We start from the raw sequence: 24,947 nt of genomic DNA on the forward strand, positions 1-24,947 counted from the left end.
TACGATCACAGCGGAGGGACAGGGGAAATGAGGGTGATCCGAGATAGAAATAAGCTACGATTGGCTGATATAGCTGTTTCTTGAACTGTTTTTCTCGCTCTCATTCTTTGATTCGACCATTCACTAAAATACATTTCAATGATTCGCTGATAAACAAATTAACCGGCAATCATTGCTAACTCGTTGCTAATACTAGTGATGTTCAATAGCAGGTATTTTCAAATAACAGGTTACAGCTGTTACGATACAAAATAATACCGGTTTCAAATACCTGCTCCAAAATAACAAGTCTTGGAAAAAATTCTCAACTTTTTTATATTTGAAAGATAGTTTAGATTTAGAATGACAAGTATTTTTGTAACAGATACATTAGTGAAAAGTTCTGAAAAGTGTTTTTTCTTTCTATAGGTAAGAAAATATCACGAAGTTTTTTTTCTAGTTAATTTTTAAAACAATATGAAAGCAATTACATATTAATTTCTCTTTTATTCTCTATTATTAAGGTTCGGAGAAAAAACTACATTACGTCCTTTTTTATGTATATATATTTTTTCTTTTCATGAGTGACACAGAAAAACTCTTTTTACAAAATTTGCCTCTTTATAGTAAGCATTAAATAATGTAGAAAGCTTAAAGAATTTAAAGAGTTTTGCAATAGATATTGTTTCCAAATAAGAAAGAAATTAGGAGTTCCTTATTACATTCTGTTTGACGATATAACCAGAATCATTCATTTCTACAAGAAAAAAAAATGGAACTTCATAAATATTGAGACAAATTAGAAATTTAAAAAAAAGTTAATCTCTGAATTTAAAATACAACATTGCGTATTATTATTTTTAAATCAAAACAATTTAGGAGTTGCACATTATATTTTGTATATGTGACAAAATAACCAGCATTTTTTTCATTTTACAAAAAGAAAAAAATGGAACTTAGTCGTCCTTTAGAATGTTAAATTGACAAAAATTAAAATAAATGTAAGCTTAAATTCTTTAACTACATAATAAATAAAACAAAATCATTTTATAATAATAAGATGTTTATAATAATATCATTTTATAATCATATCAATAAGATGTTTATTTGATATGAATTACGTTATGCAGAACCCCGAAAAGTTCTGTGCTTATATAGAAGCTCCAGTTGCACAAAAAATGTGTAAATTTAAATATCAAATTGAAGCTTATCACTTTTAAATCATAATTAAATCGAATATCTCGTAAACAAAATTGTGTTTAAATGACTCTTTTATTTAATTTCTACAATTTCAATTTTGGCAAAGGCCCCTATTTGGTGCCGCTCTCTAGCCCCCATGAATATTTCGCAATCATCTTCGTTTTCTTTATATATATATATATATATATATATATATATATATTTCCAATGCAGCAGGTGATGCAGACATTATCCTAACGCAGTACAGAGATCAAAAGAAAAGACAAATACAAATACAGAAAGAGATGAAATATACGAAAGCAAAACATCAAACACAAAAATTAAATCANGGTTGGTTAAAATCATATATATATTTTCTCCCCTTTGTTTTGTGATTATTATTACGATCCCTTTATTAACTAATCACTTCTCCCTGACGCCACTTTCGTAAAATTACTTACATTTTCTGACATAATAAATTTAGTGAATTTTACTGATAGTGATTGATAATTTTATTTACTTAAATACCTAAAAATAGTCTAAATGCATGTAACCTCGTTCAATGCAACTTCTCAAATAGTTCGAATAACGTCATTTTATAGTTTAAACTAAAAAAATATGTATACTAAAATGTAATTGATTGAGTTTTACCAATTTGCACGAGAATTTAATTTGTAAAATATTTAACAAGTTAATCACTAATAAAGCATAATCCCAGATTTTTAAGCATTTTTTTTTTCACAAATAAAGTGAATAGTATTCAAAATAAACATCAGGAATTTAACGTAATATAAGAATTTAACATAATTTTTAAAGAAACAAGCCTTTTTATAACAATTCTAAACTTTTCTTGGTTTATTTAAATAACATTTTTCTTTCAAAACAATTAGCACATTATTTCGAATTATCACATTCTATGTAGCGTGAATTGTAATTTTAGTGTCAAAGGAAAATTCAAGATAATAAGGAAAAAAAATTCACCAAATTTGCTGTAATAGGTTTTTCTCTTTTCCTGCAGAATATTATCATTTAAAAATTTACGATTTATTTTCTTCAAATATTCAAAATAAATTTTTTAAGTAACAAAATTATAGGCAATGCCAGAGAGACATCTATTTGTATGCGATTGGACAAAATTCAATGAAATGACAAATCATTCTTAAGATAGAACATTGACTGAATTATAACAAATACCTTGGAGGGAAATAAAGGACACACCTTCGTGTAAAGATATTGAAAGAGTCGATTTCGAACTCAAGAATCCGAAAAGGAAGCCGCACCAATAGCTAGGGAGGTGACCCAAAAGTTAGGGGGCCAATGGCGTAAAGCATGGATTCTCGAAGTAAACTCCTTGGTTAGATGTCCCCCAAAGGACGATTGTAATTAATGCAGTAAACACAGTAAGCGTCAAAAAGAACCAATGAAAAAATTTGGAGCATTTTTATGTAAATGTAAGCTGTAGTACCCTATTGTGAGCAATTCGCTATTTGAAATAAAATATTCTGAATTTTTTATTAGAAGTTTAAAATATATAAATTTAAGGACCCCTAAAACTTTGTTACTAAACTTCATTATTAAATCACATTATATCTTTATAAAATATTTTGCTTGAGCCGAACATCTCCTAAACAGTTTCCTGATAAAAATAATAGCAATGTAATTAGTTTTAGAATCCTTCCTTAATCGCCAACTATATGCTTCCTTTGGCTGAAAGTGAAAGTTAGGAATTGTTTCTCCTTTTTTTCCTCTCATTAGTTTCATTTACTTTTCTAATTCAATAGATAAAATAAACACAAAGTATTTGATAGATTAATAAGAAAAAAAGTACATATTATTCTACTCCCCTTCATCCTCTCTGCACTATTGTACTACCCTTCATGCTTCGTCATCTGCATTAACATTGAAAGTCACAACTCTAAAACTTGCAATTTTTATATCTTAATAATTAATAACCGGATTTCTTATGAATTTTAAAAATTATATAAAAATATTTTACTATGTAGTTGAAATGATTCATTGTTTATGTGCCAGTGTTTTCATTACAGAAAAAAAATGAGAGAGAATTTCTCACCCTTCCTCAAAAACAGGGTGAGATTTCAAAAAGTTAAGTGAGATTTCTAAAAATTAAAAAAAAAAACCCGAATATACTTGGAAATAAATTATTTCTTCAATTATAATACATTTTTAACATCTTTCAATTGAATATTTTTGCTGCATCATCATATGGAAAATGTTCTATATCTACTTTTTCATCAGCTATTATATTTATTTGGCAGAAAAACCTCCGTATTTGTTTCGTTTTTACCGTTTCTACCGAGATTTGTTTCATTTTCATTTGTCCACTACGGAGTAGAAGATGTCGCCTTAACAAGTAAGGTATTTGTCCATCTTAGATTCATGCACAAAAAATATAAACGTCTTACATGAAGAAACCTTACTTACGGTGAACACGTGGTTGCAGAGAAATGTGTTCCGAAAGGGATTCCGTGGTTCGAGAGGGGGGGGGGGGGCTCTAAGGTTCGCACCGGTTCTGAACAATACTGGTAAATAGGGAAGCTAGATAACAAGGATCGATGTTCAAAATAATGAAAGATCAAGGAGGAAAAGTGAAACGGATTTTATTCAAACTGGCAAAAGACGAAATTTTTTCCAAAATTCGCGCATTTTGAAATGGATTAATAGAGTGCGCGAACTTCTCGCGTTTATCATTTTTTATTGAGAGAAAAGAAAAAAATATGCGAGATTCTCGTGTTCTCGCGCTGTAGTGAAAACACGCCGTGACTTCAACGTATATGTAGACGGAGTGCAAAAGATATGGAAAAAAAGTATAGTGTTTGATAATATAGCTTGCATATAAAGAAAATATAGTGTTTGAATACAGCTTGAATTCGCATATTTAATAATATTTTAACACCCCCATTTTATAAGGAAATGAAAAGTTAAAAAAGATTTATTAACTTAAAAAAAAAAGAAGAAAAAATGCGAAAGTGAGAGAGTAAGACGGAGGAGAGAAGAATGGGACAAAAAAAAACTAATATTTTGTACGAAATTTTCGTGAATTTTTCTATTTTACATGTAGGAAATATGTATCAATATCAAAATTAGGAAAAATATTTAAGTGCTTCTGCATTTTGCATCACAGAAAAAAAATAAAAATAAGGAAAATGCAATTATAAACAACATGCCCCTCCCATATGCCCGAGCATCAGAAGGGCAGAGGGGACTGGTCACCGTGCTCGCCATTCCTGCAAATGAGAAGGAAGACACCATTTCCAGAATTCTAAAGCAAACAACTTTGAACTGTTTCATCAGTTAAAAGGTGCTATATTTTATAAGTATAATTTATAAATGAATGTAATGATAGGTCGAGGAAATAGAATTTGAAATATATTTTTATAAATTTTATTTCTTCATTGTGATTCTAAAAATTTTATATTATATCTTATTATGTTTCAATTTTATTGTGAATTAGTATCTCAAATTTTTGTGAGAATACCTTAATAGATTATTTGCAACTTCTAATAATGTGTTTTTTAAAAAAAGTTTAATTAAAAATTTTAAAGCATATAGAAGTAATAAAAATATTTCAATGCATGTAGTTGGTATTTTATTCTATTATAAACTTGATATAGAGAGTAGATTTGTTAATAAAATGCACTTAAAGAGAAGGAAAAAAACCCACCTTGATATTTTCAGGTTGGTTAAAATCATAACTCCAAAATGTTATAATACATTTTCATGGAAAGATCCAGGGCTATGTAAAAATAGATTTCTTATAAATATAGTACAGTACAAAACCCGTTATCCAGAAATCAGAAAACCGGAACGAAATTCGATAAATTTTCCCGCCATTTTTTAAAAAAAATTTTTTTTCCTCATAAGGTTTTAGAATTTTTCGTTCTTTTTTTAAAGATGTTTACCTTACCATTTTGGAAATAATCATTAGTGTATTACTCTATCGTTTTTTCTTCTTTTTAAGATTATTTCCAAAAAAAATTTTTTTTTACTTGGGTTTAACAATAAAAAAACGGCTTTTTGTTGCGAATCAGAAAACCGGAAAAATCAGTTATCCGGAATAGCGATGGTCCCGATCGTTCCGGACAATCGGTTCCCTACTGTATAATAAATTGATCGTTTGTTGGATATTTTCCGCAGAAAACATATTTATTGGGAAAAGTATAGTTATTGACATCAGTTAACTTACTTTCGTTTTGTATTCATCTAACTTTCACAAATGTTTTAGATATTGCAAATTTTTTTCGCCTCATAAATTCCTGACACCTTGATTACACCAATCATTTTTAATCTATTAGCAAACTTATATTTTTTTTTTCATGTATGAATAATGCAACAGATATGTATTGAAAGAATTCCCACATGGTTAGATCAAGCAATAGTGTTTATAAGTACAGTTGAATTGTCATAAATAAATGAGTGGAATTTGTGTAAATATGTCATAAATAAAACTAGAACATAATAAAGATAGAAGTTTTATTTATGCTTCATAGCTTTTTATTAACATAAAGCGTAAGTAATTAATATACACATAACTGAATCATACGTAATCACTTTTTGATGCAAAAACTAGATAATCACAAAAAAGTACCACAAAAAATAAAACAAGTTTAGGTATTTTTGCAGAATGCAATTACTTTGCTTTTCTAGCATAGCACTGTTACATAAAGCTTAAAAAAACACTGGATGCAGTTTTCACTTCCATAACAGTGCAGTCAAATAAACAACTAAAGAATAAACATATGACTTAGTTTTGAAATGTAAGAGCAGTTTTGCAGTTCTTCTTAAAAAAATAAATAAAAAAAAATAAAAACCAGAGCTTTGTTTTTTCTGTCTTACTTCAAAACAAAATAAAAAATATTGACTTACATTTGAAAGCAATTGAATATTGATTGTATATTGCACGTAACATTTAGTAAACAGAATATTATTTTTAATATATTACATTCAATAAAACATTTAAATTTTGAACGTTTTTCTAGGGTTTTCAAAAAACTGTAAGATTGTGAATTTTTAAGCCACAAAGAGTTATGCAAGTAATAAATAAACATAAGCATGGCTTTTAGTAATCATCATAGTTATCTAGGAATAAATAAAAAAATAATTATGTAAAATCAAATGCTAAACACTTAAGTTGGAAACAAAATTGAAAAAATAGATGCTTTTAGACAATTTATTTTGTTTTATTTTTTTAAATTTCAATCCTTCAATAAATACTAAGTTAACAGAGGTTTTTGCTTAGGCAAAACAAAACTATGTATTGAATGTGTTCAATTTAAAAGTCCGCAAATAGTTTTACAGGTATAAAATGACTAGACATGTACAATAAGAATATAAGAATAAATGTTCATCATAATAGACTTACAATAGTATTGTTTTTGTAGTGTCTTTTCTTATGCTAAAATCTTTATTTCAGTGTTTTGCTAGAGAAAAAACCAATCCCAATACGTATTCATAGCTATCAATACATATTTATTTACTGTATTTTAAAATCAAATTTGAAATTGAGTCAACTCAAGCAAACACAAAAGAATGAAGAAGAAAATGTGAGAAAAGGTCACAAAGGCATTTTTTAAGTAATCAGATTTATCTGGAGAAAAACTTGGATTACATGGTAGACTTCATAAATTGGGAATTTTGATTAAATGATGGTTATGTGATTAAATGTTGAAATTAATAGCACGAGAACTAAAAGTTGTAATAAACCCACTGCTATAATACGAGTCAATTGCACAATATTTTATTTTAAAAACTTACTAATAAATGTTTTCTTTTAATAATTTTATTTTCTATTAAATTTGTTATTTCATACAATATTTATATAGTACATAAGCATTGGTCATTATTTTATACAAGATTTATATAGAACATAAGCATAGATCATAACTCTTTTTTAACCCCTTCGAAGCTTTTGCAAAATTTAAATGAGACGTAATATACTAGCAAATAAAATAAGAAGAATGCTTTTTTGAAAAATAATTTATATACTTTCTTGTCACATTACCCAAATAAAAAATATTGTACAAAGTTTTCAATTTTAAAGGCAAGGCTATGTCAACAGGAATAGTACCTCAGACGAAGTACATAGTGTTTTTTAGAGTATCTATAACCTTAATGGCATTGATCACAGCATCAGGTAATGGATGAAAAGTAGAAGCTGAATCAGTACTATCCCCGCTTGATTCATCCAGCATTGATACAAGGTATTGGCGAGTTCTAAATGCAGCCAAATGAGCATATATGACTGGGGCTGGACTTGATATGCTTTTGGTACAACGCACATAGGTATGACATAGGTAATACGTTAATTTGTGTAGGTCATCAGCAGAGAAGTTGTTGTCGTCAGTTAACACGGTGTAGTGGCAAGGTCGACTGGTACCTAAAAAAAAATATAATAAGCAATGAAATAGTATTCATCATCAAAGTTTAACAAACATTTTCTGTACTTGGTTATTTAATTTTGTAGACAAATTTAATATTTTTTTCATGGCATATATGAATAATTAAGTTTTTATCAATTGATATATTGGTTTGGCGAGACTCATTTCTGCTTTTAAGCATAAAATAATTTTTACTGTACAAATAATGAGCTTTAACCAGTCTAACATCTTCCATTCTGTTTGATGACCTTTTGCCACCTTTCTGGTCCTTAACAAAAAACTAAGTGCGATTTCAGACTATTATTACTGAGATTTTTACCATTTTAAAAGTTCTGCAAATTTAAAAATGAATGATAATAAAATGGTATAGGGTTGGGTCTCTATATAGAGGATAATTACATTTACAGGGAAGAAAGAATTAAGAAGTTTAGAAGAAAAGAATTAAGATATTGCACCATAACTAAAAATTAACAAAATACATTTAATGAAGTCATGAAAACAAATAGTTTATCTGAAGAAAAAACTAAACAAACTGAGACACTTATCCGTTAGTTGGATAGCATATGAAAATCCACATGCCAAAAAATGGTTGCCAAGTTCATAAAATTTAAATTTAGTTAATTACCTTGAACTCGTTAGAACTAACCTTTAAAGAGTCTAGTACTAACCTTTAAAGAGTATCTTAATTTTTTTTAAATATCTACAAAGCAATAATAGTTACCTTGTAATCCAAAATGACTGCACAGGAAAAAATCGAAATTCAATGGATGAACGACAGTGTTATCAACTGTCGTACCAGGCGGTATATTTTTCATTCTGCCTACACCATCTCTTGCATCTTGGGGCATGAAACGAGTATGGTGTCTTTTCTGAACAACAACAAAGGTTATTCCAGGTTCGTAGCCAGCTTGGATTTCTTGACAAGCTTCACGGATGGCTGTGACTTCATGTCTCATGACATGCTCAAACTGTCCCTCACTTACACCATCTCTGTAGAAGATGATTTTTTCAGGCTTCTTACCCCGTGTGTTTTTATAGAAGGCAGACAGAAGGTCCTTAACCATTGATTTCAACTCCAATATGATCTCAATTGCCTGCTTCTTTTCATCCACATTAGTCTGAGCTCGTACAGTGACAGCGTAACGAGAGGGATGCGAGTCGAGGCTACCAACAGCTGCAGCAATAGAGGGCTTTATATCCTTTGAAGGACTAGGGTGCGTAACATCTGCACCTATTATAAGAACAGGTCGCCTCAATATTTCAGGTGTTTCCCCAGGGGTTAATGAATTATTTATTCCTCCCATCTTTGCATTGATCTTTTGGCAAAGGTTACTGACTAAAGGAGGATTACATTTCTTGACGACATTATCATCTTTAACACATTGAGTAGTCAATCCAAGCACAGTTTCTGCAGCTTGTTTAATCTCACCGTAGATAGCCTTATTCGCACCTGGAACTGCAATAACAGCTAACTGAGCATTGTACTTCTTTTTCATCTCAGTCAACACTGCTTTAACTGAAACTCTGCGATTGTCGATAATATCAACTAGTTGAGGTCTGCCGATTGAAATACCGGATTCTCCAGCAATATTAACTAACAATTTGGCAAATTTATTCAAGTGCTCATGAGTACAAAATCGTGGACCTCCAAAACTTAAGAAAACCCAGGAATCAATTTCAGCTCCTTTAAAGAACTGTTTGCCACGCATATCCCATGAACCATCATTAGGCACTATTTTAGACTCGTTATAGCGAACACTTGGAGGACCTAAAACTCTGCCTTCAAGTCTTAACGGTTCATTATATACTCTCATTCCAAATTCTTGTAGATACTGATCACGGCTGTAGTCTGCCCTCTTCAGTAAATCTCTTATCTCATCAAAACGTGCTTTGGGAGGTCTAGCAGTGAATTTAATCATTTCTGCATTCTGCCTTTCTTCCAGTTTTTTCTTACAGTGTTGACCTTCAACCATATCACAAACCTCAATGGGCAAATATATTTGCTTTGCTGCAGGATTTACTTGTAAGCAGGGAAGGTGAGGAAAACGAAGTTGCCTATTATACTGCCTTCGGAAATAATTTGCTACAGTCTCTCTTCGATTAACTCCATTTTCAGTGATGTTAAACTCTAATCTATCAGCTCTTTCACGAGTTAAAGTCAAAATGCGATATTTCCGTTTATATGTTAAATGGTTTACTTCAATTCTCATGTTTTTCAACTCTTTTGAAATTCTTCTAATATCAGCATCCCTGAGAGTCGTGTTCTCTAAGCCAGCAATGTTTGTCCTCAAGAATTCTGCAATATAATTAAGAACAGGACCTTTCTGGTAAAAGGTTGTGGCAGTGATATCGAGGTTAACCATAGGTTTCCACTGACCAAGTCTCAAACTTTGATGATAACCAAACCAAATTTCTCTTCCACCACCCAGAGGGTGAATGTCCTGCTCAGCAGGTGGGTAAAAAAATGAGCGACCAACTGGAAAAAACCGCTGACAAGGTCGATGTCTTAAAATAGTTTCAACAGCCATCACGGCTTCTTGATCAATTGAACTTATATGACCTTCAAACAAGGCTTGTAGTGAATCCAAGCTGATTGCACAAGAGGTGCTATCCTTCTTTCTCACAGGCTGAATATTAACCACAAAATCATCAGTTCTCTCATCAGCTGGATTTTCTGGAGGCATTTGAACATTACACTTCAGAGGAGGATTCGGAATATTCAAGGGTCTCTTAGTATATAAATTTTTTCTACCATCATATGCCGCATGCAAGTTTTGAAAATGGGGATCAACTCTAAGCATTAGATCAATTATTTCTCTGTTACGCTTTGTGCTCATGCAGCGATATTTTTTAACATCTTGTAATGCCGGAATTTGCGCTACTTTTTTTGGTTCAGCAGCTCTCCTTTTGCTAACTATATCTACATCATAGTGATATACACTGCCTCGGGGTAAATCAATACTGAAGCAATTGGATATCAATCTGATAACTCTTCCAGGCGGACGCTGTGAAGGTTTGGGTTTTCGTGGTAATGAAGATTGTATTTGCATTTTATATTCTAGCTCAATACCAAGTTGTTCTGGGTCAACTCTTCTCTCTCTTCTTACTTCCCTCACAGGTGGTGGTTCTTCCCGTGGAGGAGGTTGAGTATCTGAGAAGAAAAATAAAAGATGATCAAATCCAGTCAGTAGTTCTGTAAATACAAATTAAATACCACAGTTTAAAATTAGAACCCAAATGAGAAATCCAAAAACTTAAAATTTTTCTTAGTTATTTCCTTATAATATTGTTGAAATATAATACAGGGTTTAAAATTAACAGTTGTCTATCTGTATGGCACCACTGAAACCTCCTGCCTCAGTGAACAATCACTGTGAAGTGGTTATACAATGGTATTTTTAAGGAGCTATTCCCAATAAAAATCAATTTCTAAAGGGTAGGCATTCAGTTTTTTTTAATTTTTATTATTTATTTTTTTACAAAATCTGTTTTTGACTAGGAATTTAAGAGTGCAGCACTGTTTACCCAATTAAGTGTTAAGTGTAATGGTCACTCCAGTCGAGATTTAATTCCCTGTAATTTCTAGAAAAAGTAGAAATGTTTGCAAAAATATTTTTGTTTTAAATTGCCAAAATTTGAACTGTAATTATAAAATTTGCGGAAGTATATTTATTTGTATTAGTAATTCATAGCTAAATGTAAATTTATATTGAAACAGGAATACTTTACAAATTTTAAATATTTAACAAATTTTAAACTTAATTTGTTAAGTACGTATTTCAAGTCTATAAGAATCAGTTAAGATTAAAGATATTAAGAAAAATGGAACTAGATTTATGTGGACATTAAAAATGAATTTAATTAAGTTGAACTAATAAGGGAAAAAAATGTAAGTACCAATGGATAAGAATTATAAGATATAATCTGTTAAATTAGGTAGAAAATTACAAGACTGAATAAGAAAAACAAAACTGCTAATGCTAAAATCTCAAAAGCTTCTATGCAATATGGGGGTATCTTTAAATTTTCTGATTGAAATTAAACATATGCAACCGTTTAGTAAATCATATAAAATACATGTCATTTTAATCTTTTTTTTTAAAGAAAGTTTAATACAATCATTTAAAATTTATATAAAAGTCTAGTTTAATAAAATAAGTCTTATAAAATATTAAATAACAGAAGTCCTACTTAATATTCTATAAATCAGTAGAAATAGAATAAATAGTATAAAAATGTATACTTTATATACGAGTTGAATAAAGCAATTATAAAAACACAGCAGTGTCATAAATTTTTTTATTTGTTTAAATTAACTATATAGCAATAAATTTTAATAATAAAATAATAAAACGCACAAAATTATGGTGATTTTAGTTTTTGCACAGAACTTGATTGCAAAGTATTTGATGTAATTTAGAAGAAAAAAAAGTAATTCAAAGAAGTAACTAAGCTTGACTAAAGAGATTATTTATTCCCCCCATTTCAAATCTGTGATTCCAAAGACTATAAATCAGTGAAAATATTAATCAATACAATTAAGGAAAATCAATGAAATCAGAAAATGATTTAGAATTGCATGCAACTTGTATCTCTCTTTTAAGAAAACAATGCTAATAAATTATAAAATAAAGCATTTAAAAATTGACAGAGATGGAAAATATGGCGAGTGAGAAAATTCAAGACATGAAGAAGTGTAATGCATAAAAAATATAATGAAACAGGCAACTTAGAAGCTAAGCTGAATTTTCTGACAATAAACATTCGATCAAAAAGCTCAAAGCAATAAAGTTTTAATTCAGAGTTAGTTATTAACAATGCATATTTTTATTAACATTTCAATTTTTGTGCTTCTTTATAAGTTTTTTATTAATAAAAAAAATTAAATAATTTTTTAATACCTTACTAAAATTTTTATCTTTTTGTCACTTTCTTCAAAAAGTACAGTATAGAGTATTTAGGTTCAAACTTTAACAGTTTCTTACAATCATTTGAGACATTGTACAAATACCAAATTTGAGTTCAAGCCATTATTTTAAGAAAGAAAACTTATTTACACAGCTTCTACAATTATTGGAAACTTTAAACGTAATTATAAAAAGTAGATTTTGGCAAAGATTTTTCTCAAAATTATATTTCCTTATGAAACTAGAAATATGCTTTAGAATACATTTTGAAGAAAACAATTTGTTACATTTAGAGCAAATAGAAATAGAAGGAAAGAAAGAAAGAAAGAAGACCTAAATAAAATTTTTTAGACTTTTTATGAGACAATTCTATAGAAAACATTTGTTTTTCAAATTATTAATATGCTACATATATTTCAAGTAAAAGAAAGTAACTATGGAAAATAAAGATATAACACCTCCCTAAATTATGATTTCAAAGTAAATTTAAAATCTACTCTGAATTATAGCATTTTTAAGGCACATTTCTTGTTTAATCTACGTAGTAATTTATGAAACATTCTTTCTGAAATCTTATAATCCTTTTAGAAGAAAATATTCTTTTATGAAGCAGCATATTAAACAAGAAAAAATAAAATAGACCTTCCTCTAAGGTTCATATTTTATTTACATAAATAATGCTACAAAAAAAAATCAAATTACCAGGTGGTGGTCCTGTTTGTTCTGGTCTTCCAGGAGCTTGTCTTTGTTGATCATCAGGACCTCGCACTATATGTATGAAAAATTGTTTTTTAAAATTTTTACAAAAAATGAATCTATTTACATTTATGTGCTAGGGTTTATTTATAAGAAAAAAATTGGGTGTATTATGTGACCCTTCACAAAAAAAGACACACCAGTGACAAAATATTTTATGACAAAATTAAAAACTTCACAAACTATTCTTTTGAAACAAAACATTCTTTCGTTATACACTGTAATGTGAAGGTGTTGCTTTTCTGTATATAAGAAATGGCATAAAAAAACAAACCCCTTTAATTTTGAGAATTGGAAAAAAGCTGTTTAACCTTCTTTAAAGAAGCCAATTATCCTTTTTCTTAAAAATGCAAAAGCTAAAACTCACTATGTTTCATAATACAGGGAGAAACATCTTCAAAAAACTAATAACTTTAAAAAACCCACATTTAAAGTGATTCCAGATTTAACAAGCAAAATAGAATGTTTCGTGTGGTAAAATGTCATAAATGCATCAAAATGTACTCCTTTAGTGAGAATTTTTTTTCACTTCGCAGGGAAATTGTTTTCGTAGAATGGGATAATATCAGATTTTAACTAGATTATTATTAAGAAATATGTTTTGGTGTCATTTAGTTAAATAATTTTTTAAAAGGTTAACAAGAACAGAGGTCCAACCTTCAGAGAAAGTCAAATTTTTAGCCAGTGTGGACTGTTAGTCCATTGTCTAACTTCTAGGGGATACAGAAAGAATTTTGAAGGAGTTTCAATATTGCCAGAGATGTACCAAAACATTTCTGGTTTCACAGTTCGATGTAAATAAAGCTCATACCTGACCCTTCCTTTTCTTGAAAGTGTGCTTTTCATTCAGCTGTTTAAGATATGGAAATGAAAGCCTCACACGTAAAAGAAAAAATTAAAAGAGAAAAAAATTGCAATATGTAATTAAAATATTTAAATTTAGTAATTAACCTAATTTATTTTCTTATGTTTAATTTTTTAAACTAATTATAAATATAGACTTGGTAAATTGAGTATTTTTCTTTAACCAGAGTCCTTTGTAATTGCGGGAAATGCTCTATTTATCTTCAGAACTTTTTTCTTTTACTCAAAAAAGTAACTTCACCCCATTAATAAATAAATTACATAAAGTCTATTTTTAATTGCCAGGACAACCTTACAAATTCAGAAAAACACTTAACTATAAACCAAATAACAATGTAACGGAAATACACTGTGTAAATTGCGCATTCTAATTTTGAAAACTGATTTTATGGCAGAAGAATAATAAAACAAGTATATTTACTTAATTTTTAGAATAAATTCTCAAAAAGCCAGGCTTTTTATTTTATTTTTTAAAGAATAAATTTTTTAAAAATATGATTATAAACAATTCTTTATCTTTATGAACACCATAACTGCCAACATGGAGAAAAACTCCAGTGGATTCCAGAATTCAATTGAAATTATATACGAGAAAAAGCACACTATTATAATATGTAAGGAATCAAAGACACATTCAGAACAAAATACAAATTTGTCATTTTTTCGGGACTTTAGAGATGAATGAAAATTCTATATGATTCGTTATGAGTTTGATAGCATTTCTTTTTCATTTTAAAGTCATCCATAGTAAAATTAATTTGAAATCATCCTCAAGTAAGCCTCAGAATATTGGATCCAATCAGGTCGGATGGAATACTATTTTCCCTGTTTCTTTAAAAAAAAAAAGATACCTTTAACATAGGCATATTTTCATAAACGTTAAAAAACCCGGGAGAATTCTAATTAATCCGGGAAAGCGGGAGAATCGTGCGAAATTCAGTAGTGTCCAGGAAAATCCAGAAGGGTTGGCAGCTAAGGAACATGCATTTATGTTTATGTAATGGCATTCAGATCTTACAAAACGAAAAAAAATCTTTGAACTCATGATTAACTATATATTTTTTAAGTTCCTCTCAGATCAATAATTAAACTGTGATGCAATTATTAAAATAATAATTAATACTAATTTAAAGCAGGTTTGAGTTGTCACATGAATTGATTTGTTAATCCACTTACTTTGAGGTCTTTGTTGTTCTTGTCTTGGGGCATCTTGTCCAGAGCCTTGTCTAGCAGTACCTTGCCCTTGCCCAGGATCAAATCCTGGCGGACCTCGCCTGGCATCAAATCCAGGTGGCCCTTGTCTGGGAGGTCCCTGTCTAGGAGCTTGACCTTGTCCTGGAGGATGTTGTTCCTGTTCTTGTCTACCTACTCCTCTTCCACGGCCTATAAAATATAGTTATACAAGTTACTCAACGAAATATGATCAACTTATAATAGAAAGTACAACAATCATTTGAATATTGAGTAGCCCTGCCATTGCAAACTAGTGTAGAGGTTAGCGACACCAATAAAATAACAAGTTAAGTTCATCTGAAATGAAAAACCATAAAGAAACTTCTATGCCAATCTAATTTTGAATGCAATATTTAATGAAACTTTTAAATTTAGAACAATATTTAATTAATCAATTTCAAAAATTAGCTTTAAAATCAAGTTTTGATTGTAGAAAGTAAAATAATTTAGCCTTTAATCTGATAAATATTTCAAAGCACAGCTTATTTTATTGTTTGCGTTAAAACAAAAATTATTTTTCAGGCTTTACATAATTATGTCAGGCTTTATTAATTTTTCTTCTTTCTGAAATAATCTGACAGATAGCAAAAACATCAAGTCACTTCTATGGTGACTTGCAACGAAGGGTTAGGTGGAGATTCCGGGAGAAAAATTATGCACAAAACATTGAAAGTTAAATAGTCTATCAGAAATACTTTTACAAATGGTACGCTTATAAAAAGCAAAGATTATATACAAGAGCGAAATAAAAAAGTAAAAATACATCTTAATTCTCAAAAAATTTTTGTTTTAAAACTGAGGTATCTCAGTTTTACTATATTTTAAGGAAAGAGTGAAGAAAAAAAAAGTCGATAAAAACGCTGCTTTTTTAAAAAGAAAAAGCTAGATAAAAAATCAAAACAAAAATCCTTCATAATTTTTAAATGAAAAATTTCTAACTCCAAAAAATCACAATTTTACTATCTCTCATTTTATTTTATAACCCTCGTTGACAATACAAATATGAAAATATACAAGAAAGACTGATAAAAATGCTCAGATTAACTTACCTCTGCCTTTTGGAGGCATATCTAAATCAAAGTTTTCAAAACACTTCTTTTCAAAACTAGAAAAAAATAATTAATTTAAACTTCTTCTCCCAAAAAATAATCAGAAATAAATAAAAATAGTGATCACGATTGCTAGTAAGAAATATGGCCACAGAAAATAAATCTGGCCAGATAGGAGGTCACTGACAATTGGAATTCGGTATTTGATGTTAAAAGCTAGTTTTTGACATTACATGTCAAAAACTTAGGACAAGTTTCTTTCGTTTCATAGGGAACATTTTATTAGATAATAAATCCTGCATAATAGTCGCATTATAAATTATGATTTAATTATATATCATATATGAAGGAAAAAATATAGCCAAAATGATTGAAAATATTAACTGGCTTTTCTAAAAACATGGTACTATAAATAGTTTAAGATCGATATTATTTGCAATATTAAAATTATTCAGTTTCAACTCATAGTTAATGCCGGTAATATACAACAGTCGTTGAAGAGCAGAACCAATTTTGGTTTTACGACTACCTATGTTCAACTGCGTAACCTGTTGTTGTTGCTTATCCTCATAGATCTGACATTAGTCCGATCAACTCCAAAAAGTTGTTGACAGCCAGAAAGTCGATGACAAGAAGGGGATCGGAAATTAAGTCCACCTGGACAGTCCGACACAATCAAGTATATGTTTCGGTGAGACTGGTCGGATACAGCATTTTTTACAAGTCGGATAAATTTTTGTGCCACGTTCGAATGTTAGATATTTTAGGTGGCCAGTTGAGAATCTGCACAAGAGCACAAGGCAGTCTGGGAGCTTCGATCACAATTGATTTCCGGAAGGGTGCCAGGAGCTGTTGCGGTGTACAATTGGTGCGTAGGTGGAGTTTGACAAATTGATTTTCGTCTAAATTTTCCATTGGAGTAAAGTTCCTGATAAGTAAGTGATGACCCGGTGGGCATATCTTCCTCACTGCCCTCTTTGGCCGATCTATCTGCTATCTCGTTGCCACCAATATTAACATGTGATGGAATCCATTGGAGATGCATGTCATGGTGCTGAGAAATCTTTTTCATCTTGTGCAGGATAGATATACTAGTTTCATTGCTTGCAGAGGACCAGCTACTAAGATGTTGCAGGGCACTGCGGCTGTCCGATAAAATCCAGAGTTCTCCATAATCACTGTCGTAGGGTAAGATAGCGTCAAGCCCCTACTGCGTAACCTTGTAATTTTGAACCCGATCCAGAAGATAAGGGAACTCCTGGATCAAGTATATGAAGAAATTTGCCTTCGTGGAGGACTTTTTTATGGAATTGACCCGTATTTGCGTTGCATGGAGTGGAAAACCACATAAACGTCACACAGCTAGGCTGACGGCAAGGGGACTCTAACCCATGATCAGTCTACAACTGAGTACATTTTATGTCAGAACTGCAGTCGGCATGACCCGCGTGCGGAATTCGTATTGACTAGCCATTTTTGGGATTTGAACCTAGTCTAGTGGAAAGAGAATGTTCAACCCTCCGATACCAAGCCGCGTCTTAATACAAGTGATAAATATTAGTTGTTAACAATTATTATTGATCTGAATATTGATTTTAAATCTTTTATGTTGTTAATACGAGTTATTTTTCTTTACCGTGTTGAAATGCGTTGTTTATTTTTTGCAACTGATTAGAATTTGGGATTTGCCTGGCACAGAAGAGAGTGCAGTGGCACATTTTTAAGAGTTTGAAATGAGTTCTTCTAAGAAATACGAATGGCCACGATATGGAGCTGTATATCAAAACTGATAAGCAATGGAGGTGCGCAATGTAAAGGGGTGTAATAAGCGAGTTGTTATTTCAAGGCTGCCACTGGATGAAAATAAGAAAAATAGTTGCTTTAGTAGCATCATATATGAAAAAAAGTCTCCCAAATAGTCTCCAAGATATGTAAAATAGTTGCCGACATCGTATCCTCCTCTAACATAATTTTAATTATTTGTGCTGTAATAGTATAAAATTCAAATAGTATGCAGTTAGATACTCACATTTTATAAAATATGTACATTTATTTGTGGATTTGCCTACAATATATAGATAGAGCAATGCTGAAGGAACTGCTGTAGGACACTTCCAACCATTTTAAAAATATCTATTTTTTTTCTTTTTAAATATCTATTTTTAATTCTATTCTTTCTGAGGCATAAAGCTTCAGATATCATAAGAAACAATAGTTGTAATTTAAAAAAAAACATTGAAAAAAAACTAGGGACTAAAAACTTTAGGCATTATAAAAATGAAGTAGAAATGATATTTACTTTCATGCATAATTTTTTTGTAACCTTACTATAAAATAAAAATTTAGCATATAACTAAGGCCCAGATTTTGATGACATTTGCATTTTTTTTTGTTGCATTTTTGGAAATTTTTTGTCATTTAGATTTTGGGGCGTATTTTGCATTTTAAAGCATTTTTTAAGTTTTTTGTTAATTTTTTCCAATTTTTATTATTTTTTGGGGCATTTTTATTACATGAAGAACAAGATTTGTCTTATAATTTGTCTTAATTCAGAAGATGCTGCATCAATTAAGATAGCGCAAAACGTGTAGGCCTCTGATAAAATCGAAGGAAACTTATCATTTATCAAGTCTAACTTTGCTATTGTGTCCTCGACAATTACAAGCTTGGAGAAACAAGAATTGGAACTTTGCGATGCAATAAATTATATTGACGTACTGAGTCAAGTGTTGCAAAAAGCAAGGGGAAAGATAGTACAAAGATAGTACAAAGTGTAGCAGCTAAATTGAACAAAGTTTTGAAGAAGAACACTGGCTTCCAAACAATGAAGAAAATCTCTAGGATATTAACAGGTGAAGCAACATCTTTTCAAATTGAAGAAGAATTGTCAAGTGAGTGTCAAAGTGAGATCGTCTTTTTCAAGTACGCACCAATAACATCAGTAGACGTTGAAAGAAGCTTCTGCAGGAATGAAAATTTACTTTCAGACAAGAGACGCTCGTTTACATTTCAAATTATCAAAAAACATTTAATAATCCAATGTAATTCTGATATTTAGTAATATTATGATATGGAAGTTGTTATATCCATCAAAGTTTCTATACAAAATAAAAATATTTTGGTGTCAATATATTTTCCTTTTTTTGTTATTTTAGGATATAAAGAATATTTTTCAAACTTTAATGAACGTAAAACAAGTAGTGCATTGCTTTGTATTTTTCGAAATGACTCATAATAATTTTAAAGAGTGAAAATTTTTTTTAGTTCGATATTTTTACTTTATTTAAGCCATGTCATAAGTCATGTTTTTAGCGCAATGTTCGCATTTTTAGAGCATTTTTTAAGGGTATTTTTTGCACTTTTTAAGAGCATTTTTTGCACTTTTTAAGATCATTAGTTGAGATTTTTTAGGTCATCAAAATCCGGGCTCTACATATAACAAACAAAATCTGCATTTTAAATAATTTTACTTAATAATTTTAAGCAATAATATGAAAGGAAAATTATTATATAGGTACGAATAAATTAAAATTAAGCATTTTATGATAGAAAATAAAGTGAGGAAAAAACAGACAAGTTTGTATAAAATGTGAAATTTATTGTTTTTTTTTAAACATTTTCTTGGGGCTTTTACCGTAGAAATCAATTAAATTTTGTTTTCCTTTTATGAACAAGTTTATTAGTTTTAACCGATTCAATTTCATGTTATATCTTTGTTACACGTAATATTTCAGCAGCGTCCAATACCTTGAGCAATTCTTATTTAAACAGTATCATTTTTTTAATGGCATCGTTTAAACGCTCATTTCCTTCTTTAAGTAAAGAGTCTGCTGATGACTGCATCTCTTGATGCTTCTCCGTTAAAACTTAATCCCTTCTTTTTTTTCTCTTTATTTCTTCCTTTAATATTTCCGATTTTTTCTTTTCCTCTTTTTCTGTAGCTTCTTTCTCAGCTCTCTTTCCTTAGTCCTTTTGTGTTCTTCTCAATATGCAAAATACGGATTACGGGCACTATAGGTTAAGCTTAAAAGTTTTTTATATAATAGGTATTTCTGAAACATTTTTAAATTTTTGTATACCATATTTCATATCGAGCCTAGCATTTAACATTTTCTCAGACACTGATGCCTTCTCTTGAGAAAGTACCCTGGAAGATATAGAGAAATATCTCTCTACATCGCTATGGCCGTGAGATATTTTAGTAGGTGCAATTCAGATATAAAGACATATTTTTATTAAACCTTTAATTTTTATAACAAAATATCAAAGACAATTTTATTTATCTTTCATCTAGGAACATAATTTAAACTGTATATTAATATTTAAAAAAATAAAACCATGTTCGAATATATAAGGATTTGTTGTAAAGATACAATTGGAAACACAAAGGATTTAGATTTTTTTTAATTTAAGTGGATGCAATTCAGAAATAAAAACATTTTTACTATAAATAATACTTGATACCAGTTCATTAATTCTTGATTAAGATGTATGATTTAAATTAAACATTAATATTTAAAAATATTGAATCAAACAATATTCAAATTTAAAAGAATTTGTTTTGATTAAATTTTCAATTATAAAAGAACATTTTTTAAAGGGTCCAATTAAGAACGATGAACATTTGTTTCACTAAAAGAGCCATGCTGTTGTTTCTATTGCTTATTTATTACATATAGTTTCGTCGACCGGCGAGATTCGAACTCCCGTTCTCACGAACATGAGTCCAACGTCTTACCAGCCAGGCTATTTTGTCTCTAAAGAGTCATATTACTCGTATGTAATTCTCTTTAAGCTCCATGCAAAGTTTTAACGCATTAACTTAATTTTAGTCGAATATTAATTTTTAAAAATATTTCATGCAGTTATAATTTTAAAATAAGAATATTTTTTTTACAGGTTACTGTTAAAAATTTTCTTTATATCCAATAAGTTCGTGAACAAATTTTTGCATGACATCTTTTAAAAACGGTTTTTATTTTTTTATTTTTTCAAAAAAGATATATAATATATAAAAGTTATATAATAGATATATAATATATCTCGATCATGCCCTATTAACAGAAAACTAATAATTTTTAATCATTATTTTAATTTTGAAATCAATGTTACAGAAATTAAAAGAAAAACCATTAATTCCCAGATTTTTTTTAAAAAACTATTAGTTGCTTCTTGAAAGCTTTTTACATTATTGCAAATTTTATTAATTCTAAACGATTAAGAAAAAACTAAATTTTCGATAATTTTACTGCGCAAATTGGTATCAAAATTACAGAAAAAAATAGCCTTAAATTTAAAAGCCTTCCTCTTATCATAACCACCAATTTTTAATTTGATTATTAGCAATATCAACATTTAAGCAAGTTTCATTAGTTCTCTTCAAAACCATATCTTAAGGATAAATATTAAAAATAAAATCACAATTACCCCAATTAAAAAAAATTAAATCTGAAAGCTTTAAAATCATTAAACTCAAGATACTTAGCTTCAAAAAAATGTGAAAAAAAAAATATTAGCAAAAGCGCCAGAGAAAGAATTACAATGTGGAATCTCTATTTTTTCCTTATAAAAATCAAGGCAATTAAAAAGAACATTTTCAAAAAGATTAAATTTACAAATATCTATCCAATAAAATTTATCAATTTTTCCATTAATTAAATATTTATCATAAATGCCACTACAAATTTCAAGTATTTGAGCATGAGGTATACTGGTATAAAAATTTTCAAAATCAAGTATATTAATATTAAAAACATCATTTTTTTTCAATAAAATTCAAAACATCAACGTTACTATTAATGACAATATTTTTCTCAACTTTAATTTCAAGCGAAATAATTTTTAGAACATTAAAAAACTTTTCACTAATACTAGAATTATAACAATTATAGTTCCTTCTAGCAATAAACCTAAACTTTACTGGATTTTCATGAAATTTTACAATTGGAAATAAACAAGGAAAGATCATTCTATTCAATTTAAATTTTAACTTTTTACTGAAAGCAATAATTCCTTTTTCGATAACTCTTTTGTCATCCTTTAATTTAACATAAGTATTATTAGCATTATATTCCTTAATAATTAATTTTTAAAAAAAATATTTACACATAATAGAAAAGTTATTAGAAGCTTCATCAACAACTGTAATAATAAACTTATTCTTGAGAATTTTAATTTTCTCAAACAAATCTTTATCAATAACGGTTCTACTAGGATAAAAACATAATTTGGAATTATTTAAATAATATTTAACTTTTTCCACTATAGTGGCAAAAGTTAAAAAAGTATAGTGGAAAAAGTTAAAGATTAAGATCTGAACAAATCACATAAGATTGAGTATTAAACCTAAAGAATTGGGAAATTTGACCTAAAAAAGGCAAAATTTGACCTAGTGTCTGTCCATTTAATTTAATCAGTTAAATAATTTTCTTTTAGTAAGTCTTAATAATTAACCATATGTAGAGAATTTGAGAATAAAACCTCACAAACTAAGAAATAGGCAATTATTTTAATAGCAATAAATTTATTTAACTTAACCTAGAATAAAAATTATGTCTAAAAAACCTAAATAATTGTTACTACATTTATCGATAATAACCTAAGTTGAAAACAATAAATAAAATCTCTAAACTTAAAAAAAAAAACGATTAATTAAACTAAAAACAATAAATTTATTTACCTTAAACAATAAATAATATTTCAAAATTTAAATAGTTGATTCCACTATTGATATCTTAGATCGAGAAATGATAAATAAAATCTCTTAAGAAAAGTAATAATTGATTTAGCAGCAATTCACATAAATTAATCAAACTAAAAAATAAAATATTTATAAACCTAAATTTATTCTTTAGTTTATAATTAATATTGAAATGAACATTTTTATTATTTAGTTTTGAAAAACTTAATAGCTGAAATTTAAATGTTTTAATCATATGTAATACATGTCTATGCATCATAAATTTCGCATTACTGAAAATAAATAATTTTAAGGTAAACTCGAATTTTTTATGATTAATGAAAGGTACACTTTTTCGAAGATATAATTAGAATGTGTCTAATTTTAATATGTATGTCTTAAAAATAACATTTCTTTATCTCAAACTCATAACATTACATTTAAATTATCACATATAAAACCTACCTTTCTTTTTCCTTTTGGCATTTTATCCTCTTCAGAGAAATAATTATCCTGCAAAAGAATAACATTTGAACTGTTTAGTAATATTATATGCATAAGCACATATATGAAAAAATTTTTCAATTAGTTTATTAAGTACACAATATTTAATTATCCGATCATACCGATTTTATAATATTTAATGATAATATTTATTACATTATACATATGTAATAAATATTATATTCTCATATATAAAATATTTGGATATATTTTTTAAATATTAAAAAATATATCCAAATTATTTATAAGTAGTAATAATTAAATCCTTTTTCCTTTGTATTCAACAAATAAAAAATTAACGCGAATTTTTCTACCAATTTAATTTTAAAAAGAAAATCTGCCGAATTTTTCAACAAAAAAGAAGCGCATACAGAACGGTTTTTTAAAATACAAATTAATATTACAAAACTTTCATATTTTATTAAATATTTTCTTAATCGAATTTTAAGAGAACTAAAATAAATCATAAAACAAATTACGCAAATCAGAAAAACTTTAAACGATCTATAAAATACACATAACAGGTATTTCTGAAGTATAAATTTAAAAAATTATAAATATAAATTTATATAAGTATAAATATAAATTTATATAAGTATAAATTTAAAAGTTATGCATAATGTGTACTTACCCCAAAAAATCAGTAGTAGATATTGGAATAAGCAGAAAATTTTACTTGGAATGGAAAATATATTTTCACTAAGTGAGTTACAAGTTTGCCGGTTTTATTTTTATAAAAAAAGGGAAAAAAAAAAGTTTATAGTTTCCGTTTAAAATGGGAACTGAAACTCAAATTACAATTGCCTACGTAGATCCGCGTCTATTTCCGGGTGACCCATGGTGAAAATAAGCTCCGATTGGCCGATACAGCTGTTTCTTGAACTGTTTTTCTTGCTCTCATTCTCTGATTGGATCACTGAAATGCCTTTCAATGATTCGCTGATAAGCAAATTAACGGGCATCGTTGCTAACACATCGTTCACTAATCCACTTGTAATAAAATGTTTATGAAATATATACACTACCTTTAAGAAAACCGTAGAAAATAAACTAAAAGTAACATCGTATAAAATAAAAAAAAAAAGAACGGACTGTCGTCGTAGCAATAACAGAATGTTAAATTATTGATTATTGCTATGAAGTACTAATTATTGAAGATTAGCTATTCTGTAGCTAAACCACTATAGGTTTATAAAACTAAATATAAAAATAAATTAATAAATAAGAACTTGCGTGCAGGTAAATTACGACTTAACAAACGCTTAGATAAATCAGATGAATTAAGAAGTTATTGATCTCGCAATAAACTTAGCAAATATTCGTATAGAAAAAAAAAAGTCTTACCCAGAAAATCTTTTATAAATTATTTTAAATATATATTAAAAAACAAAATATATAAAAT

General features: G+C 28.6%; 1 protein-coding gene across 1 annotated transcript; it reads right to left on the minus strand.

Annotated features, from left to right (window-relative positions):
- Nucleotides 1-5,631: 5,631 nt before the first annotated feature.
- LOC107438079 (protein argonaute-4) lies at nucleotides 5,632-24,343 on the minus strand. The gene is made up of 7 exons (XM_043052387.2): nucleotides 24,177-24,343; nucleotides 23,507-23,554; nucleotides 16,363-16,418; nucleotides 15,257-15,463; nucleotides 13,163-13,228; nucleotides 8,275-10,704; nucleotides 5,632-7,552 (listed from the first exon to the last, which is right to left on the minus strand). The coding sequence occupies exons 3-7, from the start codon at nucleotides 16,379-16,381 to the stop codon at nucleotides 7,245-7,247; spliced, it is 3,030 nt and encodes a 1,009-aa protein (XP_042908321.1). The 5' UTR covers nucleotides 16,382-16,418; nucleotides 23,507-23,554; nucleotides 24,177-24,343; the 3' UTR covers nucleotides 5,632-7,244.
- Nucleotides 24,344-24,947: the final 604 nt, after the last annotated feature.

The sequence above is a fragment of the Parasteatoda tepidariorum genome, chromosome 9 (assembly GCF_043381705.1).
Source record: "Parasteatoda tepidariorum isolate YZ-2023 chromosome 9, CAS_Ptep_4.0, whole genome shotgun sequence".
Classification (NCBI taxonomy): domain Eukaryota; kingdom Metazoa; phylum Arthropoda; class Arachnida; order Araneae; family Theridiidae; genus Parasteatoda; species Parasteatoda tepidariorum.

Coding starts and splice junctions, on each gene's coding strand:
- LOC107438079 (XM_043052387.2), bottom strand. Junction 10,705..13,162: donor ACAAACAGGACCACCACCTG/GTAATTTGATTT, acceptor TTTTCTTCTCAG/ATACTCAACCTCCTCCACGG. Junction 7,553..8,274: donor CAGTCATTTTGGATTACAAG/GTAACTATTATT, acceptor ATTTTTTTTTAG/GTACCAGTCGACCTTGCCAC.